The following is a 25,715-nucleotide window of genomic DNA, read 5'->3' as shown; positions in this document are numbered from 1 at the left end:
ATAATTATCTAGAAGGGGAATTTTTACATTCAAGACTTTGAGAATTTTTAATTTTGATAAATACTGCAAATGTCCTTTGTAGAGGCTGTACTGGTTTATCCTTCCACCAGTATCATATGAAAGCAGACAACCAAGCTTACAAATTTAGGTCAAAATTCTGTTCTATCAATAGTACATTTAGAGGATTTAAAATTTTCAATTACATTAGTTTGCTAGAATGGACAGTTTCAAAAATTTTTTCCTAACCCAGTGATCAAGAAAAGTAGGGCATTTAATCCTGCCCATGAGTCTGCCTGGTGATGAATTCAAACTGGACTAATTTCCTAAATTCGTGATCACATCCTTTTTCCGCAAAGGTCTGAAGCGTCACAATGAGTCACTTTCCCTTTTGGCTCCTCGGGCTGTCAGTTTAAATTATTTTTCTAGCTCCCGAGCTTCTAAAAGATTTTGTTTTCTCTCCATATGTTTTGAGATATAGATACGGATTTCTGCTGTACATAGGTGGGTTCTTTCAAAAACAGAAAGAACTGTGTTCCAAATACAAATAAAATTAATAGTTAAGAGCTATCCTTTAATGTTAATGAAAATTTGTACCTTGAGCACAGTAGGAATCTCAAACTTTCAAACTGAAAAGAATCACTCGGCTTGGAGTGCATACTAAAATTTCAGATTGCTGGGTTTGCCCTGGAACTTCTGGTTCATTAGGTCTGACAGTATGGCCTAGAAATTTACATATAAAGAAGCTCCCTTGTGATTCTGATACAATGATCCTGGAACCAAACTTCGAGAAATATAGGTGTGGCTCAGTGGGTTGGGCGTTGTCCTATACACCAAAAGTTTGCTAGCTGGATTTCCAGGTTTTGGGCTAGATTCCCGATAGGTGGCGTGCAGGAGGCAGCCCATCAACATTCTGCTCTCACATCTTTGTTTCTTTCTCCCTCTCACTTCCACTAGAGAGAGAGAGGAAGAAAGAGAGAGAAATATAATATTAAATTATTGCTGATTGGCTATAGGGAAAGTAGGAGAAAGCAGTCTGATAGGCATGATTATAGACGATATTTGCTGTGAGATATTTGATGTGTGGTTAAAGACAAGAATGGGGAAGTTAGAAAGGAGTATTGGATTGAAAGTATAAGGCTTTTACTCCTGAAGATATTCTGAGGAGAAAAAGAAATATAAGCTTTGAAAGGCAAAGGAGATAGAAATTATGTATTAGTTGAACAACTATGTTACCAGACAGGGGACCTAGCCCTGAGTGGGTCTGGTAAATGTGAGGGCTCTTGACTTTGTGCAGGAAAAATTTCACAAGTTGAGTCCAGGTGAATTTTAGAGGATGTTTATTAAAGCTGAGGACAATGAAATAAGAAAGGACTGGGGAAATGAGCCTAGGCTGATCTGCTTTGGCTCACTAAGAAGTCAGAGAAAAGAGGGCCTTGGGGATAGGTTCAGGGGATTTGCCTGGGATGAACTGCTGCTGCCCATTGCTGCCCTGGTTGCAAGCCTCTTCAGGTCCCTTAGAGTTTAGGAGATGCATGTCTGTAGGGGAAAGCAGAGTAAGAGGGGTGGAGGCATGCTCCTTAGAGGGAAAGTTAGCACTGGGGCCTTTGTTTTGAGAGGCTTTAAAGGCTGGGAGTTTAGGGGTGGTCTTAGGGGAGGATCTTAAAAGAATATTCATCGGCTTTATGCCAATGTACCAAATGAGGTTTATTCTCATAACTTCCTCTATCTTTGGGCGTGGTTGGCAAATTGCACTAATGGGATTTCTGCTATCTCCTTGAGAACCGTGATTTAAGCTATTTACCCTCTGGTTGGGGAGGAGAAATGCAAACCATTTACTCTTAAGTGTCCTTGGTTTAGGGAAGATAGGATTTACTAGATGGTTGCAAACTGCTGTTTAATGATAGTCTCAGTTTTCTTATTCTGCTTGTCCCGGTTTACTGACCTGTCTTAACTAGATGAAAAGATAGATGAATTAATACATAGACAAATTAATTCAAAATCTATTTGAGTGCCAGATGCTATGGATGTATTGCTCAGTGCGACCAAATCCATGGTGGTGGCTCCAGAATTTCTATAAAAGTGAAGTTTGGGAGTAGCAATCTGGTTGGAAGGATTGTGAAGGATTGTCTGGTTGGAAGGGTCTGGGTAGAAGAGGATTTGTCTTGACTGCAATCTCTTAGCACTTTAGATCAGACTCAGAAAATACCAAAGAACAGGGAGGAGCACTGATTGAGATGGTGGTTAGAACTAATTCCCCTCAGGCTAATCGTCTACTCTGCCGCTGTAGAGGTAAGTAGCCAAACAATAGTAAAATAAGGAGATCTGTTACAAAGAGCTATCTCCGATGGAGGTAGAAGAATTTGTTCTCCATGGGGGGTGGGGGGGGCGTAGAGGGAAAGATTTCTTAAAACGGCGTGACTTCAGTTGACTCTTATTTCTCACACGTGAAAAACTGAATTAATGTTCTAAACAACAAAAAAGGAACAACATAGACCTTCAAAGACACAGGAAAGCTAGAGATCCTGATAGACTGGTCAGAACCTGGTTTAAGTGGAGGTAAGGCAGGAAATAACGGTGACCACATGCAGGCTTCCTTTTTGCAAACATACACCTTAAGTGCTGCAACGGCACCCATGGAACGTCTATAGCTTGGCTCACAGGAACGTGTATGTCCCCTTCCCTCTCTTCCTTTATTTTTTCATTTAAGAAACATGTATCGAGTGCTTGGCTTGGCAGACACTTTGCTAGGTGCAAATAACACAGAGGAGGGCAAAACAGCCCCGAATTCTGGAGCTGATAGTTGTACTCTGTGTGGGTAAGCGGAGGCTCAAGCCAGATGCCTGAACCAGGAGGCCAGAGCCCAAGGGCCTGTTGCTGCTGGACTTAGGGAGCCTGGCTTAACATGCACACAGCCCTGGATGGGTAGCTTAGTTGGTTAGAGCGTGACCGCCATAATCCAAAGTTGTGGGTTCGATCCCCTGCAGGGCACATAGAAGAATCAACCAACGAATGCATAAATGGAACAACAAATCCATGTTTTTTCTCTCTCTAAAATCATCGATAAAAAAAAAAAAAAATTAAAGTGAATACAATCCTGTGCGCTGCGGAGAGTGCTCAGAGGCCTATGAAGAGGGAATCTTACTATCTTAATAGTACAAACAGACTTTCTTTAAGGGTGTACTGCAGTTTCTCCAGGTGTGAAGTCCCAGCCAAGACCCCCCCCTTGCACACCTGGGGCCTAAAAGAATGCGGACCTTGGGAGCTACCGAAATCGACTGAATCACAATGTCTAGGGGAAGGGTGGGGCCCAGAAATCAGCAGTTTAATGAGGAATATCTTCAGGCCTTTGTCATGTGCACTTGAGAACGGTTGGCCTCTCTCCTTCCCTAGCTTCACTTCTGCCCGCGGTGGTGCTGTTATTGCCCCTGTCTCACGGAGGAGGAAACCGAGGCGTCGGAAGGTTGGGAGCTCGCGAAGGTCACGCCGAGCCAGGGTCGGGATCTACACCAACCTACACGCAGGAGAGTTACGTCCTCTGGCCAAATGAGTTCTTGCTAATACTGCAACAAGCATTACACTCGGAGTTCGAAGACAGCCTGAGCGCCCGTTACATTTAGTCCGGCGACTGGCGGGATTCACCAACACTTTGGATTTCGAGTCCCTCGCTGGTGAGAGGCGGGCCAGAGCCCTCCAGCCCCGCGGCGCGGCCGAGCGGCGGGGGGCGGGGCGGGCGCGATCGATGCCCTCGGCGCGCCGCAGCCCGTCGGACCCGCTCGGGGCTCCGCCGCGCAGCCTGCTCGCGCGCGCGCTCCTGCGCCCGGCCCGCCGCCATCTTGGTTTGGGGAGGAGCGGGCTACACGCGTGAGTAAACAGCCCACGCCGGGAAAGTCGAGGCTGGCCTGCCTCCCTGTGGTGCGGGCAGCGGCGGAGACGACGTAGTCCTGATCTTCATTCGTGGAGGTGAGTGTCGGGGTCACCGCGCTAGGCCCCGGGGATCCCTCGGCCGGGCGCCCCCTCCGCCCCCTCGCGGTGAGACGCCTTTACTCCCGGCTTCTCCCGCCCCACGCCGGTCTCCTCCCCCTGTTGAAAGCTGCCCGGGAAAAGTGGTGGCGGGAGAGGACGCGAGACGGAGCGCTGTGGGCCTGGATGCGGGTTGCGGGGCGCAGGAGGAGGTTAGGGCCGAGCGTTAGTGCACCGGGGTGTGTGGACGTGGTCGGGGGGACTGGGAGGCCCGGGGCGGGCGCGCGGGTCTGGGGCCCGGGGTCCTGGGTCCGGGGTCAGCCCGGGCCGGCGCGGGGCTGTTTCCATGGGTCCCTGGATTTTCTCCTTTTCCGGTCGGTGCCTCAGGGTGGCCAACATGACGGCCCGGGGGGGACAGAGCCCAGTCGCCCCGCTCTTGGAGACTCTGGAAGACCATTCCGCCTCCGGTGGAGAGCAGACGGACGCTTACCTCGCTCTGACAAGGTGAGTGAGGCCCGCGGGGAGCAGGGATGGGGCGTTCCGGCGGCTCTTGGGGAGAACGCAGCTGGGGTGCGGCGCGCCAGGCGAGGTGCGCGTTGGAAAGTGAACCCGCTGGGAGGGCGCGGGGGGCGCGGGGTGGGGGGTGCGTGCCCAGCGGGTCCCGGGCCCTGCTGCCTCGCCTGCGGGGGGTGTGGGGAATGAGGAAGTCCGCTCCCGCGTCTTGCCGTCTAAGAATGTAAAAAAAGTTGCTTTGGAAGTGGGCACGCTGGAGGAGTGGGTTTCGGGGTAAGTCGCGTCCGTGTTGGGACGGGGTGGCCACCCAGAATTGGTTTTTTAATCGAGAGCAGGAACTCGAGTTTTGTTTTAATTGCAAATGCTTCGTAATATTTCTTCTCCCCCCCAGAAAAATCACTGAATTTTCTGTAGTGACTGGGGAAATTGAGAGAGGATAACCACTGGAATAAAATGATATAGTAAATTTGTTGCTAAGGGGATAGGTTTCTCAGTTTCCTCTTCCCGTAGTAAAACTGTCGGAATTTGTATACTGGGTGGGAAAGGAATTCTGAGGATTTCTTAATTTGCTTCAGCTGTATGTTGAATTCTGTACTTCTGTATTTTAAGCACTAGGTCAAGTTAATTTGCCAGAATTCTAACATAAACTTTATCTCTGCTTTTAAGCCGTATTACTGGAGAAGATGGAAAAGAAGTCATTATAGAAATTGAGAAAAAACTTCCTCAGCTATATGAAGTTTTAAAGGTATGTGTTTCTGCTGCGTATTAAGTAATATTTTATTTGTGGGGAAAAGTTTTACCAGTTTACTCATAAAAACTTTGAATTTAAATAAAAGCAGATCATAGTACTCTCAATTACTTTATAGTTTTCTCTCACCTAATCTAACAGGTCCCAATGAAATTACTCTTTAGTCCCCACTTTGCAGAAGATTGATTTAATTTGCCTAAAGTTGCCCAAGACCATTTGAATCCAAAACCTTAACTCTTAATTTAAGAGCAGTAATCAGCAGATTATTTAATCTGTCTTATCTCCTTTTTGTAGGAATGTACTCCTAAGTAATGATTCTATAATTTTGGTTTTGGTGTTTTTATTTATGGTCACACGCCCTTAGTTTTTGCTACTCTTGCTTGGTTAAAAACCCTTATTAAGGTTATCTGTACTGCTTGTTTATAGGTTTGTGATGTAGTTTAACCTCAAACTTGAAGACCTATGTTCCTGTCCTCACTTGAGTACACTGTGGCTTTGTGACCTCCTTTAACACTTAACTTTGAATTTTCTTGTTTTTAGAATTAAGAGGTTGAACTCAATCTCCAAAGTCCCATTGTGTTCTCGTTTTTATGATCTTGTTTTTGTGTTTTTAAATAGAAGTATTCCATCAAAATATTCCTTGTACGTTTTAGCTTGATTTCTGGCTAAATGTTGAGGCCTTTTAGGTTCTGTCTACTTACGTATCCTGTTACAGTGATCAGTGCCTTTTTTTCATGTAAGCAGGAGCTTACTTTAGCAATTAGTTCAAGACATTAATAGTATTATTACAAAATATTAGTGGTATTATTTATTGTCCCACTTTTCTTTGTCAAGTTCCACATTCCAGTAGTATAATCATGCTCTGCATAATGATTTGGTCAACAACTTGGACCAGCCCAGTATACTACAGTGGTCCCATAAGATTAAAATGGAGCTGAAAAACCGCAACGTCTTACTCTCCTGTTTGTGGTATGCTGGTATAAACAAACTACTGTGCTGCCAGTACTGTAAAAGTATATCACATACAGTTATGTACGGTACATATATTTGATAATGACTTTCTGATTTATGTATTTACTAGACTATACTTTTTAATAATTATTTTCTAGTGTACTCTTTCTACTTAATAGAAAAAGTTTACTGTAAAGCAGTATGCTGTGTTACCCTGGCAGCACCTTCATATATCCCTTACCACATCTCTTGACTGCATCATTTTCTCTTGTGTTAGATTTAATTTCATGTTTTGTACAGGCTTGTAGCCTAGAAGCAACAGGCTATACCATATAGCGTAGGTGTGCAGTAGGCTGTACCATCTAGATTTGTGTAAGTGTGCTCTATGATGATTGCACAGTGACAGAATTGCCTAATGATGCATTTCTTGGAACATACCCGTTGTCAAGCTGCACAAGACTGTATTTGATGTGATAAAAAGATGCATCTTTATATATTTAGTACTTGACAACGTGTACTGTCAGGAACTCAATTGCACGCAGTTCGAGTCAAGTTGCAGTTTGTAAATAGGGTTTGTAACTAAAATGCCTAATGAATAATTACTGTTGACTCTGAACAACTCCGGTTAGAGGCACCACGCCCCTCTTCCCCTTGGCAGTGAAAAATCCACATACAACTTTTGACTCCCTTATAACTTAACTATATTTAGAAACACCTGGGTGAGTACAATATGTACTGATAGGACAGTCAACAGAAGCTTTGTGTGAATTACTAAGCACTAAAAGGATATGTAAATTCCTTTAGAACAGGAATCATAGTAGGCAAAATGTGTTACTGTTTAGAATTCCGCTAATATTATTTCTAAGAATCCACAACATTCTTGAAGATAAGACACGCCACTTAAAAAGTTTTTATTGATTTTTAGAGAGGATGGGAGATGGGGAGAGAGAGAGAGAGAAATATTATCATCAATCAGCTGCCTTCCGCATGCCCCCCTACTGGGGATTGAGCCCGCAACCCAGGCATGTGCCCTGATAGGATATCAAACCAGTGACCTCTTGGTTCCTGGGTCAGCACTCAACCACTGAGTCATATTAGCCAGGCAAGACACAGCACTTAAGGAAACCTTTCAGGCAATATGTATTAAAGTTGGTTAGTTACATGCTAGCTATTATCCAGGAGATCTAGTGGTAGCTTTCAAAGTCTTAAGGGTATAAGACTTCATCTATTTGTGTTTGAATAAATTTCTTTAATATCCCTTATGCCCCAGGGTTTGATTTTTATGTTGTTTGGTTTGATTAATTATAAAAGATGTCCCAGGGAAGTCCCTGTTCATATATTTGCTACTAACATTTATTCTTCCTGCTCAAGAGTAACAAATATCAGAAGTCTCCTTGGATATCTGATTCAGAGAAATAGAGGGATTTGAACATAAATCAGTTTGGAATAGGAAAAACACAGGGTTTCAGGTAACATAGCGTTGGGGGAATATACAGGATGTCCCCAAAAATGTATACACTTAACCCATTATTAATTCTAATGGGTTAAATCTGAAACATCAGGTGAGCTATCCGTAGTTAAAGTGTATACATTCTTGGGGGAACACCCTGTATTTTACAAGCTTGGGATTTTATAGCTTTTACATACATAATATGGGTTGGGCTTTGAATTCCAGATGGACATAGATTCAAATTCTGTCTGTGAAGTAGGGATGTTTTTAAAAAGATTGAGATAATGTTTAAAGCTCCTAGCACTTCAGATACTCAGTAAATGCTTCATTCCACACCCTTACCCTTGTTTTAGAGGTGTCACTCCATGGTAATGCAAGGATGTCAGCTTTTGCTTACCCTTTGTGGAACAAAGTGATGTTCCACAGAGGAAAGAAAGGAGAGACATCGATTTGTTCCACTTATTTATGCATTCATTGGTTGCTTCTTGTATGTGCCCTGACTGGAGGTCGAACCCACAGCCTTGGCATATCGGGACAGTGCTCTTACCAACTGAGCTACCGGGCCAGGGCCAAGAAAACTATTCTTTATTTAGTTGATCTTTATCTAGTTTCTCTCTTTCTTTGCCAAGCTGTATACATGGGCTCCTGATCTTATTTCATCTACTTTCAAAGATTTATTGATTGATTCCATTAAAATGTAGTTTTGCTTTTTAATCAAATTTTGCTCTCTAAATATCGATTCACAATTGTACTCATTTGTAACAAGTATGTGTTTGTATTTTGTAGACTCACATTTCCAGTCAAAACTCAGAGCTCAGTTGTGCTGCTCTACAGGCCTTGGGGTTTTGCTTATATAATCCCAAGATTACCTCAGGATTATCAGGTAGTTAAATTTATTAAGACTTAATATTTTAAGAGTTTATAAGTATATACTCTGATGTTGTGAAAAGTATTGTTAACCTCTGTTAGATTCATAACATAGTTTTTAGTTTTTAAAAATTTTTTTTAATTTTTTTTGTTTGTTTTAGAGAGGAAGGGTGAGAGAAACATTTATGTGAGAAACATGGATCGGTTGCCTCATATGTGCAGCCTGGCCGGGGAATCTAACCCGCATTCTGGGTATGTGCCCTGACTGGGACTCAAACCAGTGACCTTTTGGTGCATGGGACAGTGCTCAACCAACTGAGCCACACTGTCCAGGGCTCATAACATAGTTTAGATTATCATCGGAAAGTTTTTTTTCCTTTAGACATAGTTCTTAGATAATTATAAAATTTGCTCTAAAAGAAAATAAGCTTATTTATAAATAATTGCTATGAAACCTGAACTCTCCTTTGTAAACGCTTATCTGCTTTAAAAGTTAATTTAGTTGGTCTTCTCTTTTGTATAAGCATATACACTAAGGAATATGTTGAATTGAAAAGTTTTTACATAGTGGTAAGTGGGATAATTTGGAACTAAAGGTGGTAATGAAAACATAAGACTGATGCTTTCTATGTTTTCAACTAATCTTGTTACCGTAAAGGTAGCAGTTTGACATGGTAAAGGAAACCTAGGAGATAATTTTAGAGAAGGGAAATAAGGAATTAGGGAATAAAGTCATAAAGTTATCTTTTTTTCTGAGGGAAAAGTCTCTGCTCTTTTTAATATACAGGGTGGATCAAAAGTAGGTTTACAATCGTTTGCATGGAAAATAATATAATAATAAATAATACAAGAATAAACTGTTTCACAGTCACAACTGTAAACCTACTTTTGCCCCACCCTGTATAGAAATCTTAGCAATCTGAAGTAGTTCATTTTGAGGCAGAGATGTAGGGTTCATAACATCTTGCCAAAAATTATGTTGTATGTTCAAACCTACTGATGATACCTATAAAATTATTTTAATTGCTCAGAATATCTGATCTAGAGTCTACTGTTTTCTAAATAAACCATCTTACCTATTTTTGTGTTATGGGAAGCAGTTTACTATCGCTATTGGTTTCTGGTCCTTCTCTTGGATATGCATTTAATTTTTTTTCTATTTTTGTATTTGACGTTTTAAAGGATGTAAACTATTGCACATAATGAAAGCTGCTTGTTTTTCAGAGGAAAGTATGCAAGAACTGCTTTCAAAATTGAATGATATTGTTAAGAGTTCAGACAAAAATGTACGTACTAGGGCACTTTGGGTGCTATCCAAGCAGACGTTTCCCACTGAAGTTATTGGCAAAGTAGTGAGTATAGTTTTTATATGTCTTCTTAGCTACATGCCATTTAAAAAATTCAGGCTTACTTGGTTTGTATTTATTTTGTTTTGTCTTTTAGGTACCCAGTATAATTGATTCACTAGAAATAGTGTTTAATAGAGGAGAGATGCATTCTGCTGTTGTTGATTATGAAGCATTAAATGTCATCATAAGGTATGAATTTGGATGCTCTGCAAATTGGAAGAATAGTTTTAGGAAACTTAGAATTTACTTTTAGGAGTGGACTTTTGGGGCTTGATTATGAGTTAGACATTAAAAGAGGGAAATGTCTTCTAGACAAAGTCTCAAGAAAAAGTAACAGGAAGGAAAGGAACTAGATGTGTTTAAGTTAGTATGCCTTTGTTTATTTTTACCGAGGTAGTCTTAAAAATAAAGTCTTGGTTAGGCTGCTGCTGCTAACACAATTCTGGGTTTAAAAATTATTCCTGTTAAAGCTTTTGCAGGAGTTTGAAAAGTAGTATAGACTCCCAAGTGAGTTACAGTTTAGGATGTCATTAGCAGTGCCTAGCAGGAGATGGCAGAACAAGAAAATCTCTTACTTTCTTCCTTCCCATCCCTGCTCTTTTTAGTGGGCATGCTATCAGCACGCTCTTCGTTGATATGCTTTGTATTACCTTTGTTTTAAAGTTTTCTTTAGTAGTTGAGCTGTTTGCTCTAACTACTTAATGTTCTGATGCCCTGATTGATGCTCACATTATATCACAGTTCTCTGGTTGTCCTATAAAAATATTGAACTTAATTGTATAAAAATAATTAGTATTTAAAAAATTTTAAAAGACAAAATGTGGTGTTCTTATTTTAAAAACTTATAATAATACAGAAATCTAAAAGTTAGCCAGTAAAAATTAGATCTTTTTTGTGTGTGTACATATATGTACATATTCTACAATGAATGGACCATACTGTGCTTATTTCTTCATCTGCTGCTTATTTTCCTGGTAGTTTAGATGTAAAGGGTGAGGCCAAAATAATTTATTAATTGATTTCTCTATTACAGGCTAATTGAACAAGCCCCAGTTCAAATGGGAGAAGAGTCAATTAGATGGGCAAAACTGGTCATACCTTTAGTTGTTCATTCAGCCCAAAAGGTACATTTGCGGGGAGCGACTGCTCTAGAGATGGGAATGCCGTTGTTGCTTCAGAAACAACAAGAAATAGCCTCTATCACAGAGCAGCTTATGACTACCGTACGTATTACTTTCTATCAGGATTTTTTTTGTGTGTGTATCAGGATTTTTTGAATACTGCATTGTAAGGTTCTGCTTAGGGCTCATATTGGTATAATTGTACTGTGATCTAGGCAATTCCTCTTTGAATTAAAACAAAGAATTGCTTAAGTTAGTGTAGGCATACTGCTCCTACACTACAGTAAGGAAGGGAACTGTCTATTCAGTGTTACTATGATCCAGGCATTTTACTCCATCCCTAGTGAATGGTGATTGAAAGGGATTGCATTTCTGGGAAAGGGAAATACTGATTTCAGTGTTATTTGGGTGGTTGTAGCATAATCCCAATGGATATAAATTTAATGCACATAAGTGCATCAACTGTGTAAAATTTCCTAAAGTTATTATTTTTTCCCCCAGGTTTTAGGTTTTTCAAACTTTGTTCTTGAAACATGTATTTCTTGAACACCTATTATATGCTGGGTGTTTTAGACACTGAATATACCAGTGAACAAAAGGAACTTCTGGAGCTTATTTTCTAGTGGTAGAGATATAAAGTATGTAGTAGATTAAGTGAAGAACATTGTGGAGAACAGCAGGGACTAGATGAGAGTGTCATTGGAGAGGAAGGGTGAAGTATCAGGGAAGAAAAAAACTGGTATTTGAACAGTGATTTGAAGGTGGTACAGGAGATAGCTCTTTGGAGGAACCATGACAGCAAATGGCCCTGCTCTGATGGTTGTGTTCAGCGAACTCTGGGGCAGTATAAGCGAAGTTCATGAGGGTGAGGAGTAGGAGATGATTTCAGAGAAATAGAGAGCCAAATCACATTGGGGGTCATTGTAAGACTGGGTTCTACAGAAAACCGTATTTGAAGGTTTTGAGTCTAAGAGTGGTATACGTACTGACTTGGGTTTTAAAGGGATCTCTCTGCCTCTGTTGAGAATACACTCTAAAGGGGATTGGGTAGGAGCAGGGAAACTAGTTAGGACATACTGCAGTAATCCAGACAGTGAGGGAGGTTTCCAGATTCTAAGACCTGGCAGTTTTGTTCATTTTTAAGTTATTTCATGGTAGTGTTCGGAGTCAAATGAAGTATCTCCCTTGTCTTTGCAAGTTTTTTATTCTGATAAGTTTATTAATTTTTAAGAGCATGTTTAAAATTCTTTATAAATTTGAACTAAAATTTTCTCAGTCAGTTATCCATGAAGCCATTAATATATTTTTACAGTTATCATAGTGAGGAGCTAAAACATTGTCATTTGAACTCTAATTAATAGTATAAATGGTGAAGTTTTTAGGGAAAAGAATATTGGTAGAAAAAATTAAGCTGTGTTAATGGATGCAAGAATTGCCAGATTGTGATTAGAAAAGCATAGTAAAATGTTAATGATTATTTATATTTGGACATTTATTATAAAACTCTCAGCTTTGCTATAAAAGTTTTCCTGATAAAACTGGGTAAAGTTATTTGGCTGAGACAATCAGCCAATTTGATACTGCATATTTTTTTCTTTCCAAGAGTCCTTCTGGTAAATATTTTTGCTTTTGTTTGCAGAAATTACTTTCAGAACTCCACAAGCTATTTATGAGTAAAAATGAGACTTATGTTTTAAAATTATGGCCTTTGTTTGTCAAACTTCTTGGGAAGGTAAGTCCACATCTAAAGAATAGTTCAGTTTTACATGTCACAGCTTTTCATTTCTTTCTTTTTTCTTTTAATATATCTTTATTGATTTCAGAGAGGGGAAAGGAGAGGGAGAGAGAGAGAGAAACATCAATGATGAAGGAGTCATTGATCGGCTGCCTCCTGCATACCCCAACTGGGGATCGAGCCTGCAACCCGGGCACATGCCCAGATGGGGAATTGAACCCCGATTGCCTGGATCCTAGGTCGATGCTCAACCCCTGAGCCATTCCTGGCCAGGCATTCATTTCTTAACTTTATTTACATAGTATAGTCAGTCGATCCTTATTATTCATTTACCATATATGCAAATTTACCTGCTCACTAAAATTTATATGTAAACCCAACATCAGTACTTGTGCTGTATAATTTCCTAAACTTAACTACCAGCGTGTATAACAGATGTGCTGGGTGGCAAAAAAAAATTGTCCCCCAGTGCATTTGTTCCCAGCTGACCATGAATAAGGTTATGCTCTCTATTTTGCTTGAGCTTTTTATATCCTTTAAACAAATGTCCTTTTCATGACCCATGTAGTGCCACATTTTTCGCATTTTGTGCTTTTTCGTGATGATTGCATTGTTTAATGGCCCCCAAGCATAGTGTTGAAGGGCTGCCTATGGTTCCTAAGTATAAGAAGGCTGATAAGTCCCATGGAGAAAGTATGGGTGTCAGATAAGCTCTGTTCAGACCTGAGTTATTATACTGTTGGCAATGAGTTCAGTGTTAGTGAATTAGCGATACACAGTTGTGCACTGCCTAACAGTGTTTAGGTCAACAGCAGACTGCATATACAATGGTGGTCCCATAAGATTGTAATGGAGCTGAGAATTCCTGTTGACTAGTGATATCACATGTTCGTGGTGGTGCTGGTGTAAACAAACCTGCATTGTCAGTTGCTTAAAAGTATATCACATACAATTATGTACGGGATGTAATATTTGATAATGGTAACAAATGACTTACTGGCTAATATATTTACTGTCCTATATTTAACAATTTTAGAGTGTACTCTTTCTACCTATTAACAAAAACTTTGCTGTAAAATACTGTGCTGTGTTACCCTTTCAGCAACCTCATACATCTAGGGCTTACCTCATCTCTTGATTGCATCATTTTTTCCTGTGCTTGATTTAACCTCATGTTTTGTACAGTAGCACGCTGTGCAGGTATGTAGCCAAGAAGCTGACTATACTATATAGCCTAGGTGTGCAGTAGGCTATACCATCTAGGTTTGTGTAAGTATACTCTGATGTTTGCGCAACAACAGAATTGCCTGGTGTATTTCTCAGAACATATCCCTGTTGTTAAGCAGTGCATGACTGTTTAATAAACATAAAACAAAGTTGTGTATTGATTGGTTAATGCAAATGTTACCAGAGGCTCCCAGGAACCTAACTCTGCATTTTTACTAGGAGTGATGGCTCAGTGTTCCTTAATACAGTGTTCAAGATGATTACTATGGTGAATAATGAGACTTGACTATGTTCTTTCTGTAAGCCTGGTTTTCTTGAGAGAAGGGGGTGTGTTTTTCTTTATTGTGATAAATAAATATAGTACTTATAACCATCCTAAGTGCTATATAGTTCAGTGGCATTAAATACATTCACAGGTTGTGTAAAAATCACTATTTATACCCAAAACTTTATTATCCCCAACACAGACTCTACATGTTAAGCAATTATTCCCTCTTATCCTTTCCTTCCAGCCCCTGGTAACTTCTACATTCTGTCTCTATGGATTTGCTAATTCTAGGTACTCAATATAAGTGCAATTGTACACTATTTGCCCTTCTGTGTATTATTTCACTAAGTAAGCCTCATTTTTTTCAAGGTCAAGCCATATTGTAGCACATACTACAATTCCATTGCTTTATAGAGAAACCTGCAAACTCTAGTGGCTGCATCATTGTACCCTCCTACCAATAATGCACGAGCATTCACATTTCTCCACATCCTTGTTAGAACTTGCCACTTTCCCGCTTTTTGCTATAGCCATTCCAGGAAAATGTTTGTTTTTTGTAAAACTGGGCCATTTTAATGTTTCTTTGCAATGTGATAAGTAGTTCTCTTGATTCTGGACATGGAAGACTTGGGTAGTATTCAGACACATAGTAATGGTGGTTTTCCTGGCTGGATTGTAGTCTTCAGTAATTACAAGGAGTTTCTTGTTTGAAACAGCTGACAAGCCAGTAAGACTGTCTTTATGCATCCATCCATTGTTTTCAGGATTGTTAGTAACTTAAGCATATTTCCCCTAAATAACCTTGCTTCCTTGTGTCAGAAGGCCCAACTTGCCCACATTCACCTCAGTGACAGTATTGGTAGTAATACCCTAAGTTTTTTATAGTGGGGATGAGGGATTTTCCTGTACACTATGTATTGACAAGCAAAAGATGACTTTCAGTTACGAATTACACGGCCTTACTGAAATGTAAGTCCATTGGCTTAAGGAATCTTTCATATTTAGATGGGTTTTAGATAAAGCCGTTTTCAGCAGCTTTTAATAACCAACTTCTTTCATGCATTTTCCTGTCTGTTTCCTGTTCAAATAACAATATTTGTGCATCTCCATGGCTATGAACCTTGGGCAGAGGGTTCTCCTTTCTTTCGTTTTTATTTGATAGTACTCAAAATAACCTTGGGACTGTTCTCTGTGTCCAGCAGAATGGCAGGTTCTATTTCCTATGGAGTCTTTTCATCATTCTTTTGTTTGGTGTTTCTCTTTTTATGCATCTTATAGTTTTTTCTTTTTTTTTTAAGTTTTCAAATTGAAATGGGAAAGTAGCTGCAATTTCTGTTTTTTAATCATTGATTTTTTAAAAATTTTTTTTAGAGTTCGAGGGGGGAGAGACAGAGAGAGAGAATCATCGAAAAGGGTCACATCTGTCAGCTGCCTCCTGCACGATTTCCTACTGGGGATCAAGCTCGAAACCCGGGCATGTGCTCTGAACTTGGAATCGAATGTTGGCCGCTTGATGCATGGGACAATGCTCAATCCACTAAACCACACCAGCTGGGCTCTTTCTTTTCTTTATGTGGTCCTATTTATCTTAGAGCTTAGCCCTCAGACCAGTCATGTCTTTGAGCATTTATGAGCCCCTCAACTTTCCTTCTCATAATAATCCCAGTGTTACCCATAGTGTTTATGGTAGTAGCTCAGTATATTGTTTTGTGGCATGGTGATGGCTGCCAGATTGTTTGGTAAAGAAGCCCTAAATTTTTTGGATCTCAGAGATCCAGGAGCTGACTCCACACAACTCACACAAGAAAGCCTTTATTTTTGTCTTGTTATTATTTTCTTAAATTTCTAATTCACTTTTTCTAGGTTTTGCTATGAAAGTAGTACTTACTATTTTAATTTTGTCATTATAGTTTACATTCAATATTATTTTGTATTAGTTAAAACTGATAAAACCATGTTTTACATTGTGATTCTGCCTCCCTCGGTGTCTCAAGTACCCACCTGGCACCATACATAGTTACTACAGTATCATTGACTGTATTTCCTGTGCTGTCCTGTAACCCGAGCTTTGTGCATTTTTAAATTGGGTGGTTTGGTTTTTGTTGTTAAGTTGTAGTTCTTTATTCTGGATATTGATTCCTTATCAGACATGATTTGCAAATATTTTTCCCCATTCTGTTGGTTGTCTTTGCTTTCTTGATAGTATCGTTTGATGCATAAAAACTAAACTTGATGAAGTACATATAAATTAGGTAAATAGATAACCTTTTTATTTTGTTTTCTGTGCTTTTGGTGTCATATTCATGAAGTTGTTGCCAAATCAGTACATTAATCTTTTCCTTCTAGGAGCTTTATAGTTTTGGTTTGTATGTTTTCATCTTTGATCCATTTTGAATTTATTTTTGTATATAAGGCAGGGGTCCAGCTTCAGTTTTGCATGTGGATATTTCATTTTTCTCAGCGCCATTTGTCGAATAGACTTTTTCTTATTGAAAGGTCTAGACACATTTGTAAAATGTCAATTGACAGTATATGGAAGGATTTATTTGGGGACTTCTGTTTTATTCTGTGTTCTTATGTCACTACTGTAAGTTTTAATTACTGTAGTTTTGTAGTAGTGTAGGAGTCAAGGAAGTGCAAAGTCCTCCAGCTTTATTTTTCAGAATTGTTTTGGCTATTTGAGGGTTTTTGCAATTCCATATTGAATCTGAGGATTGGATTTTTTCCCCCCCCCCTGTGAAAAAGGCAGTTGGAATTTTGATGGAGATTGAGTTAAATCTGTAGATTGCTTTGGGTAGTATTGATATTTTAATGATAGTAAATATTAAGTGTCTTTAAATTTCTGCAATGCTTTGTAGCTTTTAGTGTGCAACTCATTCACTTTCTTGATTAGATTTATTTCTAAAAAGTCTTTAATTCTTTTAGGTGCTATTGTAAATGAAATTGCTTTCCTAGCTAGCTTCCTTGTTAGATTGTTGCTGAAATATAACTGATTTTCAGGTGTGGTTTTTTTTGGTTTGTTTTGTTTTTTGTAAATACATCTTTATTGATTTAAGGGAGAGGGAGAGAGAAACATCAATGATGAGAGTCATTGATTGGCTGCCTCCTGCTCGCCCCCAACTGGGGATCAAGCCCAAATTTGGGCATGCACCCTGACTGGGATTCAAACCGAAATTTCCTGGGTCCTAGGTAGATGCTCAACCGTTGAGCCACACCCAGCTGGGCATGATTTTCAGGTGTTGATCTTGTACTCAGACATTGTTGAATTAATTTCATTAGCTCTAGGAGCTTTCTTAAGAATTTCTTGTGATTTTAAAAACAGTTTTTTCCTGTTATTGTTTATATTCTGTTTAGATTATATATGGTTTATAGCCACCTATGACTGTTAATATTTTATCTTTTTGTGTATTTTTTAGGATGCATGTTTACTTGTCCTTAATTGTTTTTCTTGCCTATTTTATTTACTATATTTCAAAAGATTTTTTATTAGTTTCAGGGTTTAACATTTCTTATTTTTTCTTTAATATTGTATTTTTTTCATATAGGTATTCCCTTTTTGGTATTATATTGGTAAAATTTGGTATTTATCTTACCTTTCTAATTTTGTCTAATGTTTTAGAAATGCTTTATGTATTATTTGCTTCACGGAGCTTTATATTTTGTGATCTTGAATTCTGAATATGCATACAGAAATTGGTACTTTAAAAATTTTTAATTCTTAAGACTTTTACATAGCTCAAACTGAATGAATTAGACTAGTGAATGATACTAGTGCCTTTTGTATTGTTTGAAGTATTAAAATAACTTAATGATTTTTCCTTTTTAGACCTTACATCGAAGTGGGAGTTTCATTAATTCTCTATTACAGTTGGAAGAACTGGGATTTCGTAGTGGAGCACCCATAATTAAAAAAATAGCTTTTATTGCTTGGAAGAGTTTAATAGATAATTTTGCATTAAATCCTGGTAAGTAATATTTAAAAATTTTGAATATTAATGTTCAAAAAGTGACAGGATGCCATTTGTGGCTTTCTTAGTACATGCCAACACTTAGTTGAGCACTTCACCTATCTCATTTACTCATCACAATGGACTTGAGATACTAAGTATTGCTACTATTTTGGAGAGATTAAGTCATTTATCAAAGGTCACATGGCCAATAGATGTTAGAAAACCAGTGTGATTGTTATGGAGTGAATGAACATATCAGTGACTGATGAATTTTGGTCTTTCGGGACCTTTAGAACTGTACCTAATAGTAGGTTAACATTAATATATATAAATGATTCCTTTTGACTTTCCTTAACCTCAACATCCTGTTATCCCAGTGAAGGTGTTTGATATATACATGAAGAAGAATATTTAGCCCAAAAATGGTCAGTATGTATACCTGTCTAACTGGGTAATTAATCATAGGTATAATCAAGTAGATTGATTTTTTTTTTTTTCTCCTATTTTTTTCCTACCAAAGACTTAATCCTTTCCTTTTATTGTGTTTTATAAGGTGATTATTTACATTAACTATAATTACTTTTATTGAACATATTGGTAAAAGTGCATTTCTAGGCACCAGTTAGAATTGGAAACATCACTTTTTGATGTTGCTTAGGAACTATCAGCATGAGCTTATTAATGTTCAGGACTAAATCTGTTGGCATTATATATGGTTGAGTGTTACAGCATAAAATAGGAGTGACTTAAAGAAGCTAAAGTAAGTCCAGAGCTAGAAAGTCTATGACTGGTATAGATCTAGGCAGTCATTGAGGAATCAAGTGCCTGGCTTTCTATTCTGTCATCTACAGTGTGCCTTCGTTGTAGACTACAGGAAAGAGGGAAGGCAGAGAGTAGAAATGAACTCAGTTGAGCTGGCTATCTATAATGAGAATTGTAGAAATTCCTCATACATTGCCACTTAAATCTCATTGGCTAGAAATGGCTAAACAGGAGACTAGATGAAATCAAAATTGGGCACTCATCATTGTCATGAGTGAAAGCAGGTCTTGTAACTAAAAGAAAATGGATTATGGTATAGCAGTTGGCAATCTCTGCTATAGGGGTTTTATTGTTGAACTGCCCTCTTGAGTAGTTACAGGATTTGTTCTCACAGAGCTCTGACTTTATTTTCTTATTATAGAGAAGTTAATTGAAAGCTAAATGGCAAAATAGTTGTAAAAAACATTGATGAGTGTCATCTCACCAAATACATGGCTTGACAGATATTTCAAAGCCCTTTTTAAGTCTTTTTGTTAAGTTACTTGATCACAGACTTTTTTATGTATTCCCAGTCACACTCACACACTATACACTTCTGATGTAAATATTTTGTTTAAAGAATTGGATTTAATTTTATACTGAATTTTAGTAATCTGATTATTATTGTAGCTTTAGGTGTCCAAAATCTAATGACAATAAGAGTTATAATGCTTGATAAAATAAATTAGCAAAATTTAAAAATAACAGTTTTTGACAGAATATAAAAAATATTCCTGTAAAATGGGGATAATAAGAATACCAAAGCAGTTTGGACAGTTTCTCAACGTTTTGGAATATTGAGCTAGACAGTTTGTTGTGGAGGACTGCTGTATATTGTAGAAAGTTTAGCATCATTTCTGAATGCACCTCACCTAGATGCCAGGAGCATTCTCCACACTCTGGCCTCTCAAGTTGTGACAACCCAAAATATTTTAGACATTGCCTAATGTCCCTTGATGGCAAAATCACCCCTTGCACACAGTATTTAATAAATAGCACTTGCTCCTTTTTTGATTGCCTTCTTAAGTGTTCTGGTCTAGATGTACTGCAGTTCGTTTGTCAGGTGAAAATTTAGGGTGAAACAGGAGCGGCTGTTGATTAAAAAATTTTTTTTAAAAGTGACTCACTTGCTATGGTAAAAAAAAAAAAAAGACTTGCATACTCATTCTTAAAGTTTAATCTTTTGCTTTTAATTGTTTTTACCTGGGTGCTTATTTCATTTTCTTTTAAGAAATACTATGTAGTGCGAAAAGACTAAAGTTGTTAATGCAGCCTTTGAGTTCCATCCACGTGAGAACAGAAGCTCTAGCACTAACAAAACTAGAAGTCTGGTGGTATTTAATATTGAGACTTGGACGTCATCTTCCTGCTAATTTTGAACAGGTAACGTAATAAGTGTTGAGTATAATATTTTGTGTTTTATTAATGTGTTCTTAAATCTAGCCTTTTAGTGTTATTTTTCACTTAAAGGATATTCTCTACTTGCATGCAATGGAGCCTCTAAAGCCGTTTAAATCAGCAAACACTCAAATATCTATTTTTTAGAGACATGAAGATCTTTAAAAAGGAATTTCATAGGGCTTAGGATATAATTGTGAGTAGAGTCAACATTACTAAAATTGAAATCAAGTCCTGTACTGGGCAGATAACAAAATTGGATTAATTCTTATTTTTTGTTTCCTTTTTCTAGGCTACTTAGTGATAGCCAGTCATTTAAATCTCATCATAGCTTTTCAATATTGTTGCAAATGATTTTACAAATTTCTTTAGATTTTGATATCCTTCTGGGCATTTAGACACAGGCTTAATCTTATCTGTACTTCTTTGTTTTTGCAGTTAATCCCATCCTTTGTTTCTGAATTTTTTTTATAGTTAAGTAAAGAAGGACAGGTGTGATAACTTTCATCTTTTTTATTGCTTATCCTGGATTTTCAAGTACATTTTACTTTTGGAGCTGTAGTCCTTCTAGTTTATGTAAATATCTGATAAGCAGTTGAGTGTATTCTTGGAAAGGGAGACTTTAAATATACTTGAATTTTTTAGCAAGTTTAAAAAAAAATTTAGTTTTTAATATATTAAGGCTTTTAAACTTGGTAGAAGATGAACTAATTAAAATTGGACATTGATATAGTAGTATGTAATTGGGATCATAATTTTTCAAAGTTCTACCATTGTAACGTCCTATTAGGCTATCCTTACCCAGTTGTCCCACACATTCATTGGCATAATTTATTCTCACTGGCTAGATTTGGTGCTGGAATGGTCTTAGAAATGAGTTTGAAGTTGTCTTAGTTCATATATTTTTAGCATGTATTTCTGAAAAGCTTAAAATGAGTCTGTCTGCCAATAGCATTAAAACTCAGATGTTATTTGCAAAAACTATTTGTGTATAATTTAGAATTTAGAACTGAAACTTATAGGTAGTATGCATTTAAGGGAAAATACAGTTTAATAAAAATTTTCACTTTTCCAAATTTCAGTTTTTAGCTTGTGCATAGAAACAGCCCATAAAATTCAACATATTAAAAGAATTTGGACTGCTTCCTAAAGAAATTCAACTCTATTATGCAAGGCTCTTTTAAAGATATGAAAATTATGCAGTTTACAGATGTCCTTTTATTATTACCCCAATAGGTTTGTGTGCCTCTAATTCAAAGCACAATAAGCATTGACGCTAATGCTTCACCTCAGGGCAGTTCATCTCGTGTAGCTACTTCTGCAGGCTTAAACCCTATGACCCCTCAACACAAAGGTAAGAGGTAGACATACTTGTTTTTTATCTTCTTAAAAAATTGCGTTGATGGAAGGCTTTGTTCAGTGTTCTTCGCATAAAATGGAGGAACTTCATAATTTTGGCCCCCCTATCACAAAGTCCATTACATATTCTTTTTTTTTCTTTTTTTAAAATTTTTTAAAAAAATTGATTTCAGAGAGAGGAAGGGAGAGAAATAGAAACATCAGTGATGAGAGAGGGTCATTGATTGGCTGCCTCCTGTATGCCCCCTTCTGGGGATCAAGCCCACAACCTGGGCATGTGCCCTCACCAGGAATCGAACCTCAGTCTCCTGGATCATAGGTCGATGCTCATCCACTGAGCCAAGATGGCTGGGCCATTACATATAATTGATTATGTTTTCTGTGTTAATGCTTATTATTGTAGTTGGGAAAGATCAGCCTTTTCCCAGTATATAATGTGAGGTGCATTATGGACTCTTGTGTTTGTTTCAGATCCACAATTTTAGAGACATTATTAAAAACAGATCATAACAGATGTAAGAAATGTGGCTTAGCATATACAACATTGAAAGAAAATTATTCGCTATTATTATTTTCTGTTAGCTGTTCTGAGCCAGATTTTTATATTTAAGGAATGCCTGCATAATAATAATTCACAGTATGGATTAGTGCCCGAGAATTATATTAATTTAAATGGTATGTAACACTAATCTTGTGCTTAACCTAGTAATATTATTTAATTGGAACTCTCTGGGTTTTAAACAAAAATTTTCAACTCTTATTTGAGAAACACACTATTTACATTTGAAGGTACATTTCATTGGAAGGAAGTAACCAATATATTCATTTGGGCAAATAATTTAAGCTTACATAACTTATTTTTTTGCTTTAAAGGTGCTTCCCCATATGGAGCCTCTGTAACCACCCGGATGAACTTGAGTTCGAATTTTGGTGCAATGGCCACAATCCCCTCTATTCAACTTTTAGGACTTGAAATGATACTTCATTTTTTGTTGGGTCCTGAAGTTTTGAGTTTTGCTAAGGAAAACAAACTTGTACTGAGCTTAGGTATTTAATTGTTTTAAAAATAATTTCAGTTATTAAAACAGTTTAGAATACAGTCCATTGGGGTAATTCAATTGGTACTGGGATGATTTTAGAAATGAGTTTGAAGTTGTTTTAGTTCATTTATTTTTAACATGTGTTTCTGAAAAACTTTAAATGAGCCTGTCTACCAATAGCATTAAAATTTAGGTAGATATTATTTGCAAAAATTGTGTGTAATTGGAATTTAGAACTGAAATTTATAGATAGTATGCATTTAAGGCAAATACAGTTTAATAAAAATGTTTTGTAATTATGAAATAAGTATAAGTTTTTTTTAATAGAAATCATGTCAGACCACCTAAAATTTTATATATTGAGAAGTTTAATTACTAAAGCTTTGTTTTACACAATTGTCTCTTTTTTTATTCTAGAGCCTCTCGAACATCCGTTAATCAGCAACTCTTCTTTTTTTTCCAAATATGCGAATACACTTATAACTGCTGTTCATGATAGCTTTGTTGCAGTTGGAAAAGATGCTTCTGGTAAATAAGAGAAGTTTTAAAAATTATTTTTCAAAAAGAAAATAAAATAGGAAATATTTATATAGTGTCATCTGTTGACTAGATTGTGCTGTAAGATATAATTCATTTAATCCTCACAGTAATCTTTTGTGTTAGTCAGTTTTGCAGATACTCCATTGTTTTGAGAAGTAAATAACTCCTGCAAAGTCACGTAGTAAGTGGTAGAAATGTGATTCAAACCCAGGCTCTGTTGCACCAGCATCTACACCTAAACTCCTGTGTTCAATAGCTTGTCAAATGAAGAGAAGAAATGTCATAAATAAAACTGTTATTTAATTGGCTTGGGAAATTTTTTTCTAGTGGTTTTCAGGTATCCTGATCATAGTTTTTTTCTTGTCTCAAAATTTTAAGATCTTCAATACAGAAAGTACAGGTGAAGGGAAAGAAAGAAAAGAATTAACCATAGTTAGATGACCCAGTGTTAATATCATACAGTCCCTTAGAAAAAACAAAAACATGTTTTGCTTTTAACAAAAATAAGGTGGCAGTGTTTTATGAACTGATTACAGAGTTGAATATTATAAGGAGAATTATATTCTAAATTAAGTATTGCTCAATTTCTTTAGTATAAGAATGAGGGGTGCCATTATAGTCGTATCTACTTTGTTCTGAAGAACTTTCCATTTTATTTTGACAGATGCAGTTGTTAGTTCTATTTGGAAGGAGCTGATTAACTTGGTGAAGTCAGTTATTGAATCAGGTAAGCACCATAATACCAATCAAATGATTTTTATAGCACTCAGTGAGTTATTTGACTTTTATATATAGAATTCATTTTAAAATAATTTTTTGAAGTATAGCTTCCAGACTATTTAACAAAGCACTTCTTAAAAAATACATGTTTTCATTGATTTTACAGAGAGAGGAAGGGGGGGGGGGGGAGAAAAATTCACCGGCTGCCTCCTGCGTGACCCCTACCTGGGATCAGGCCCAAGACCTGGGCACATGTCCTGATCAGAAATTAGACCAGCAACCTCGGTGCATGGGATGACACTCAACCAACTGAGCCACACCAACCAGGGCACAAAGCACCTTTTTGATTTAGTAAAAGATTAATTTTCATAGCTCTCTTAAATGTATATTTTAACCCTAAAAATACATCCCTCCTCTTTCTTGTTCATAGGAAACAAAAAAGAGAGACCAGGTTCTGAGGTTTTGACCCTCTTATTAAAATCTTTGGAAGCCATAGTGAAATCGGAAGTATTTCCTCTATCAAAAACACTGGTAAGTACATTACCAATATGCTGGAACTACGCTCTGGAATTGAAGTTTATATCAAAGATACTTGCACAGATCAGGAATTGGGAAAACATATCAAGTATTAATCAGGAGTTTGGCCCTGTGATAAATGCTATTCCATTGATGTAAGAGTCATTTGAAGCCAGAATGAAGTAAATGGCTATAACAACAACTATAAAAATCTTACATTGTGATAAGAAAAAGGAAAAGCTACACAGAGAACATGAGGTAAAGGACATAATACTTCAATTGAAGAAACTCAAATGAACGCTAATTTTATGACAAGATTGCTAAGCTCCACTAATTGTTACTTTATACACTTAAGAAAATATGGTAATCTTGTAGAGCTTTTGTGTTTTAAATGAACCCTTTTAAAAAAAAATCTCACCCAAGGATGTTTTTCATTGATTTTAGAGAAAGGAAGGGAGAGTGGAAACATTGTGAGAGATAAACTTCGATTGGTTGCCTCCCACATATGCCGGGGGGATTGAACCTGCAACCCCTTATGTGCCCTGACTGGGAATCGAGCCCACCACACTTCACTGTACAGGATGACGCTCCAACCAACTGAGCCACACTGGCCAGAGCATTAAATGAAATCTTTTTAACCAACATAATGACCTTGATATTAAACATCTCTTTTATCCTATATAGTAGAGAATTAAAAAGGTAATTAGACGCATTTTTTTATATTAGTGAATCTTCTCCCAAATAAGCTGCAGATGGAGCAAACTATACCCTTACATAAATTCTGAGTCTGTTTCCTGTATGTGTTGTGGAAGTATCTATGGCAGTAGAGCACAGTGATTAATAGCAAGGGCTCTGGAGCTGGCTAGGTTGAATCTCAACCTGTTTATTAGCTGAGTGAAGTAGGCTGATTTATCTACTCTTGCCTCTTTGTAAAGAGAATACAATGTTCTAACTAAATGTGTTGATAGGTGGAGAGCACTAAAGGCCAGGAACAAAATAAAATGAGTTAACAAATGCTATTGCTATCATTAGTATCTGCTTCAAATGAGTAGAGTATATGTGAAGCGTATTTTACTAACAACCCTTTTTGTTATATTATGTCACTTTAGTTACATAGTTCAGATTAATATCAGAATAGTAATATTTTGGGACAGCAGTTTTCTAGGCTCTGTCATATTTGAGAGCCATGTCTTAGATTCAGC

At 37.5% G+C, this 25,715-nt stretch overlaps 1 protein-coding gene across 8 annotated transcripts in view; it reads left to right on the top strand.

Moving 5' to 3' along the window:
- Positions 1 to 3,819: 3,819 nt before the first annotated feature.
- RIF1 (replication timing regulatory factor 1) overlaps positions 3,820 to 25,715 on the top strand; it is a 50,808-nt gene continuing 28,912 nt past the window's right edge. For 4 of the 8 annotated variants that reach the window (XM_081141687.1, XM_081141688.1, XM_081141691.1 and 1 more), the window contains exons 1-15: positions 4,089 to 4,172; positions 4,348 to 4,464; positions 5,140 to 5,218; positions 8,409 to 8,505; positions 9,714 to 9,841; positions 9,933 to 10,027; positions 10,872 to 11,061; positions 12,599 to 12,691; positions 18,016 to 18,154; positions 20,172 to 20,323; positions 21,575 to 21,692; positions 22,571 to 22,744; positions 23,155 to 23,265; positions 23,942 to 24,004; positions 24,428 to 24,528. In XM_081141687.1, coding sequence (XP_080997813.1) covers positions 4,147 to 4,172; positions 4,348 to 4,464; positions 5,140 to 5,218; positions 8,409 to 8,505; positions 9,714 to 9,841; positions 9,933 to 10,027; positions 10,872 to 11,061; positions 12,599 to 12,691; positions 18,016 to 18,154; positions 20,172 to 20,323; positions 21,575 to 21,692; positions 22,571 to 22,744; positions 23,155 to 23,265; positions 23,942 to 24,004; positions 24,428 to 24,528 — 1,683 coding nt within the window. In that variant the 5' untranslated portion in view covers positions 4,089 to 4,146. Of the gene's footprint in view, positions 3,961 to 4,088; positions 4,173 to 4,347; positions 4,465 to 5,139; positions 5,219 to 8,408; positions 8,506 to 9,713; positions 9,842 to 9,932; positions 10,028 to 10,871; positions 11,062 to 12,598; positions 12,692 to 18,015; positions 18,155 to 20,171; positions 20,324 to 21,574; positions 21,693 to 22,570; positions 22,745 to 23,154; positions 23,266 to 23,941; positions 24,005 to 24,427; positions 24,529 to 25,715 lie in introns of those variants that run through there. The other 4 variants (XM_081141689.1, XM_081141690.1, XM_081141693.1 and 1 more) reach the window with 4 other exon arrangements.

This window comes from Miniopterus schreibersii, assembly GCF_964146895.1.
Source record: "Miniopterus schreibersii genome assembly, chromosome: 7".
NCBI classification, from domain to species: domain Eukaryota; kingdom Metazoa; phylum Chordata; class Mammalia; order Chiroptera; family Miniopteridae; genus Miniopterus; species Miniopterus schreibersii.
The sequence above is the reverse complement of the archived record's forward strand: the minus strand, read 5'-3'. Positions and strand labels throughout refer to the sequence as shown.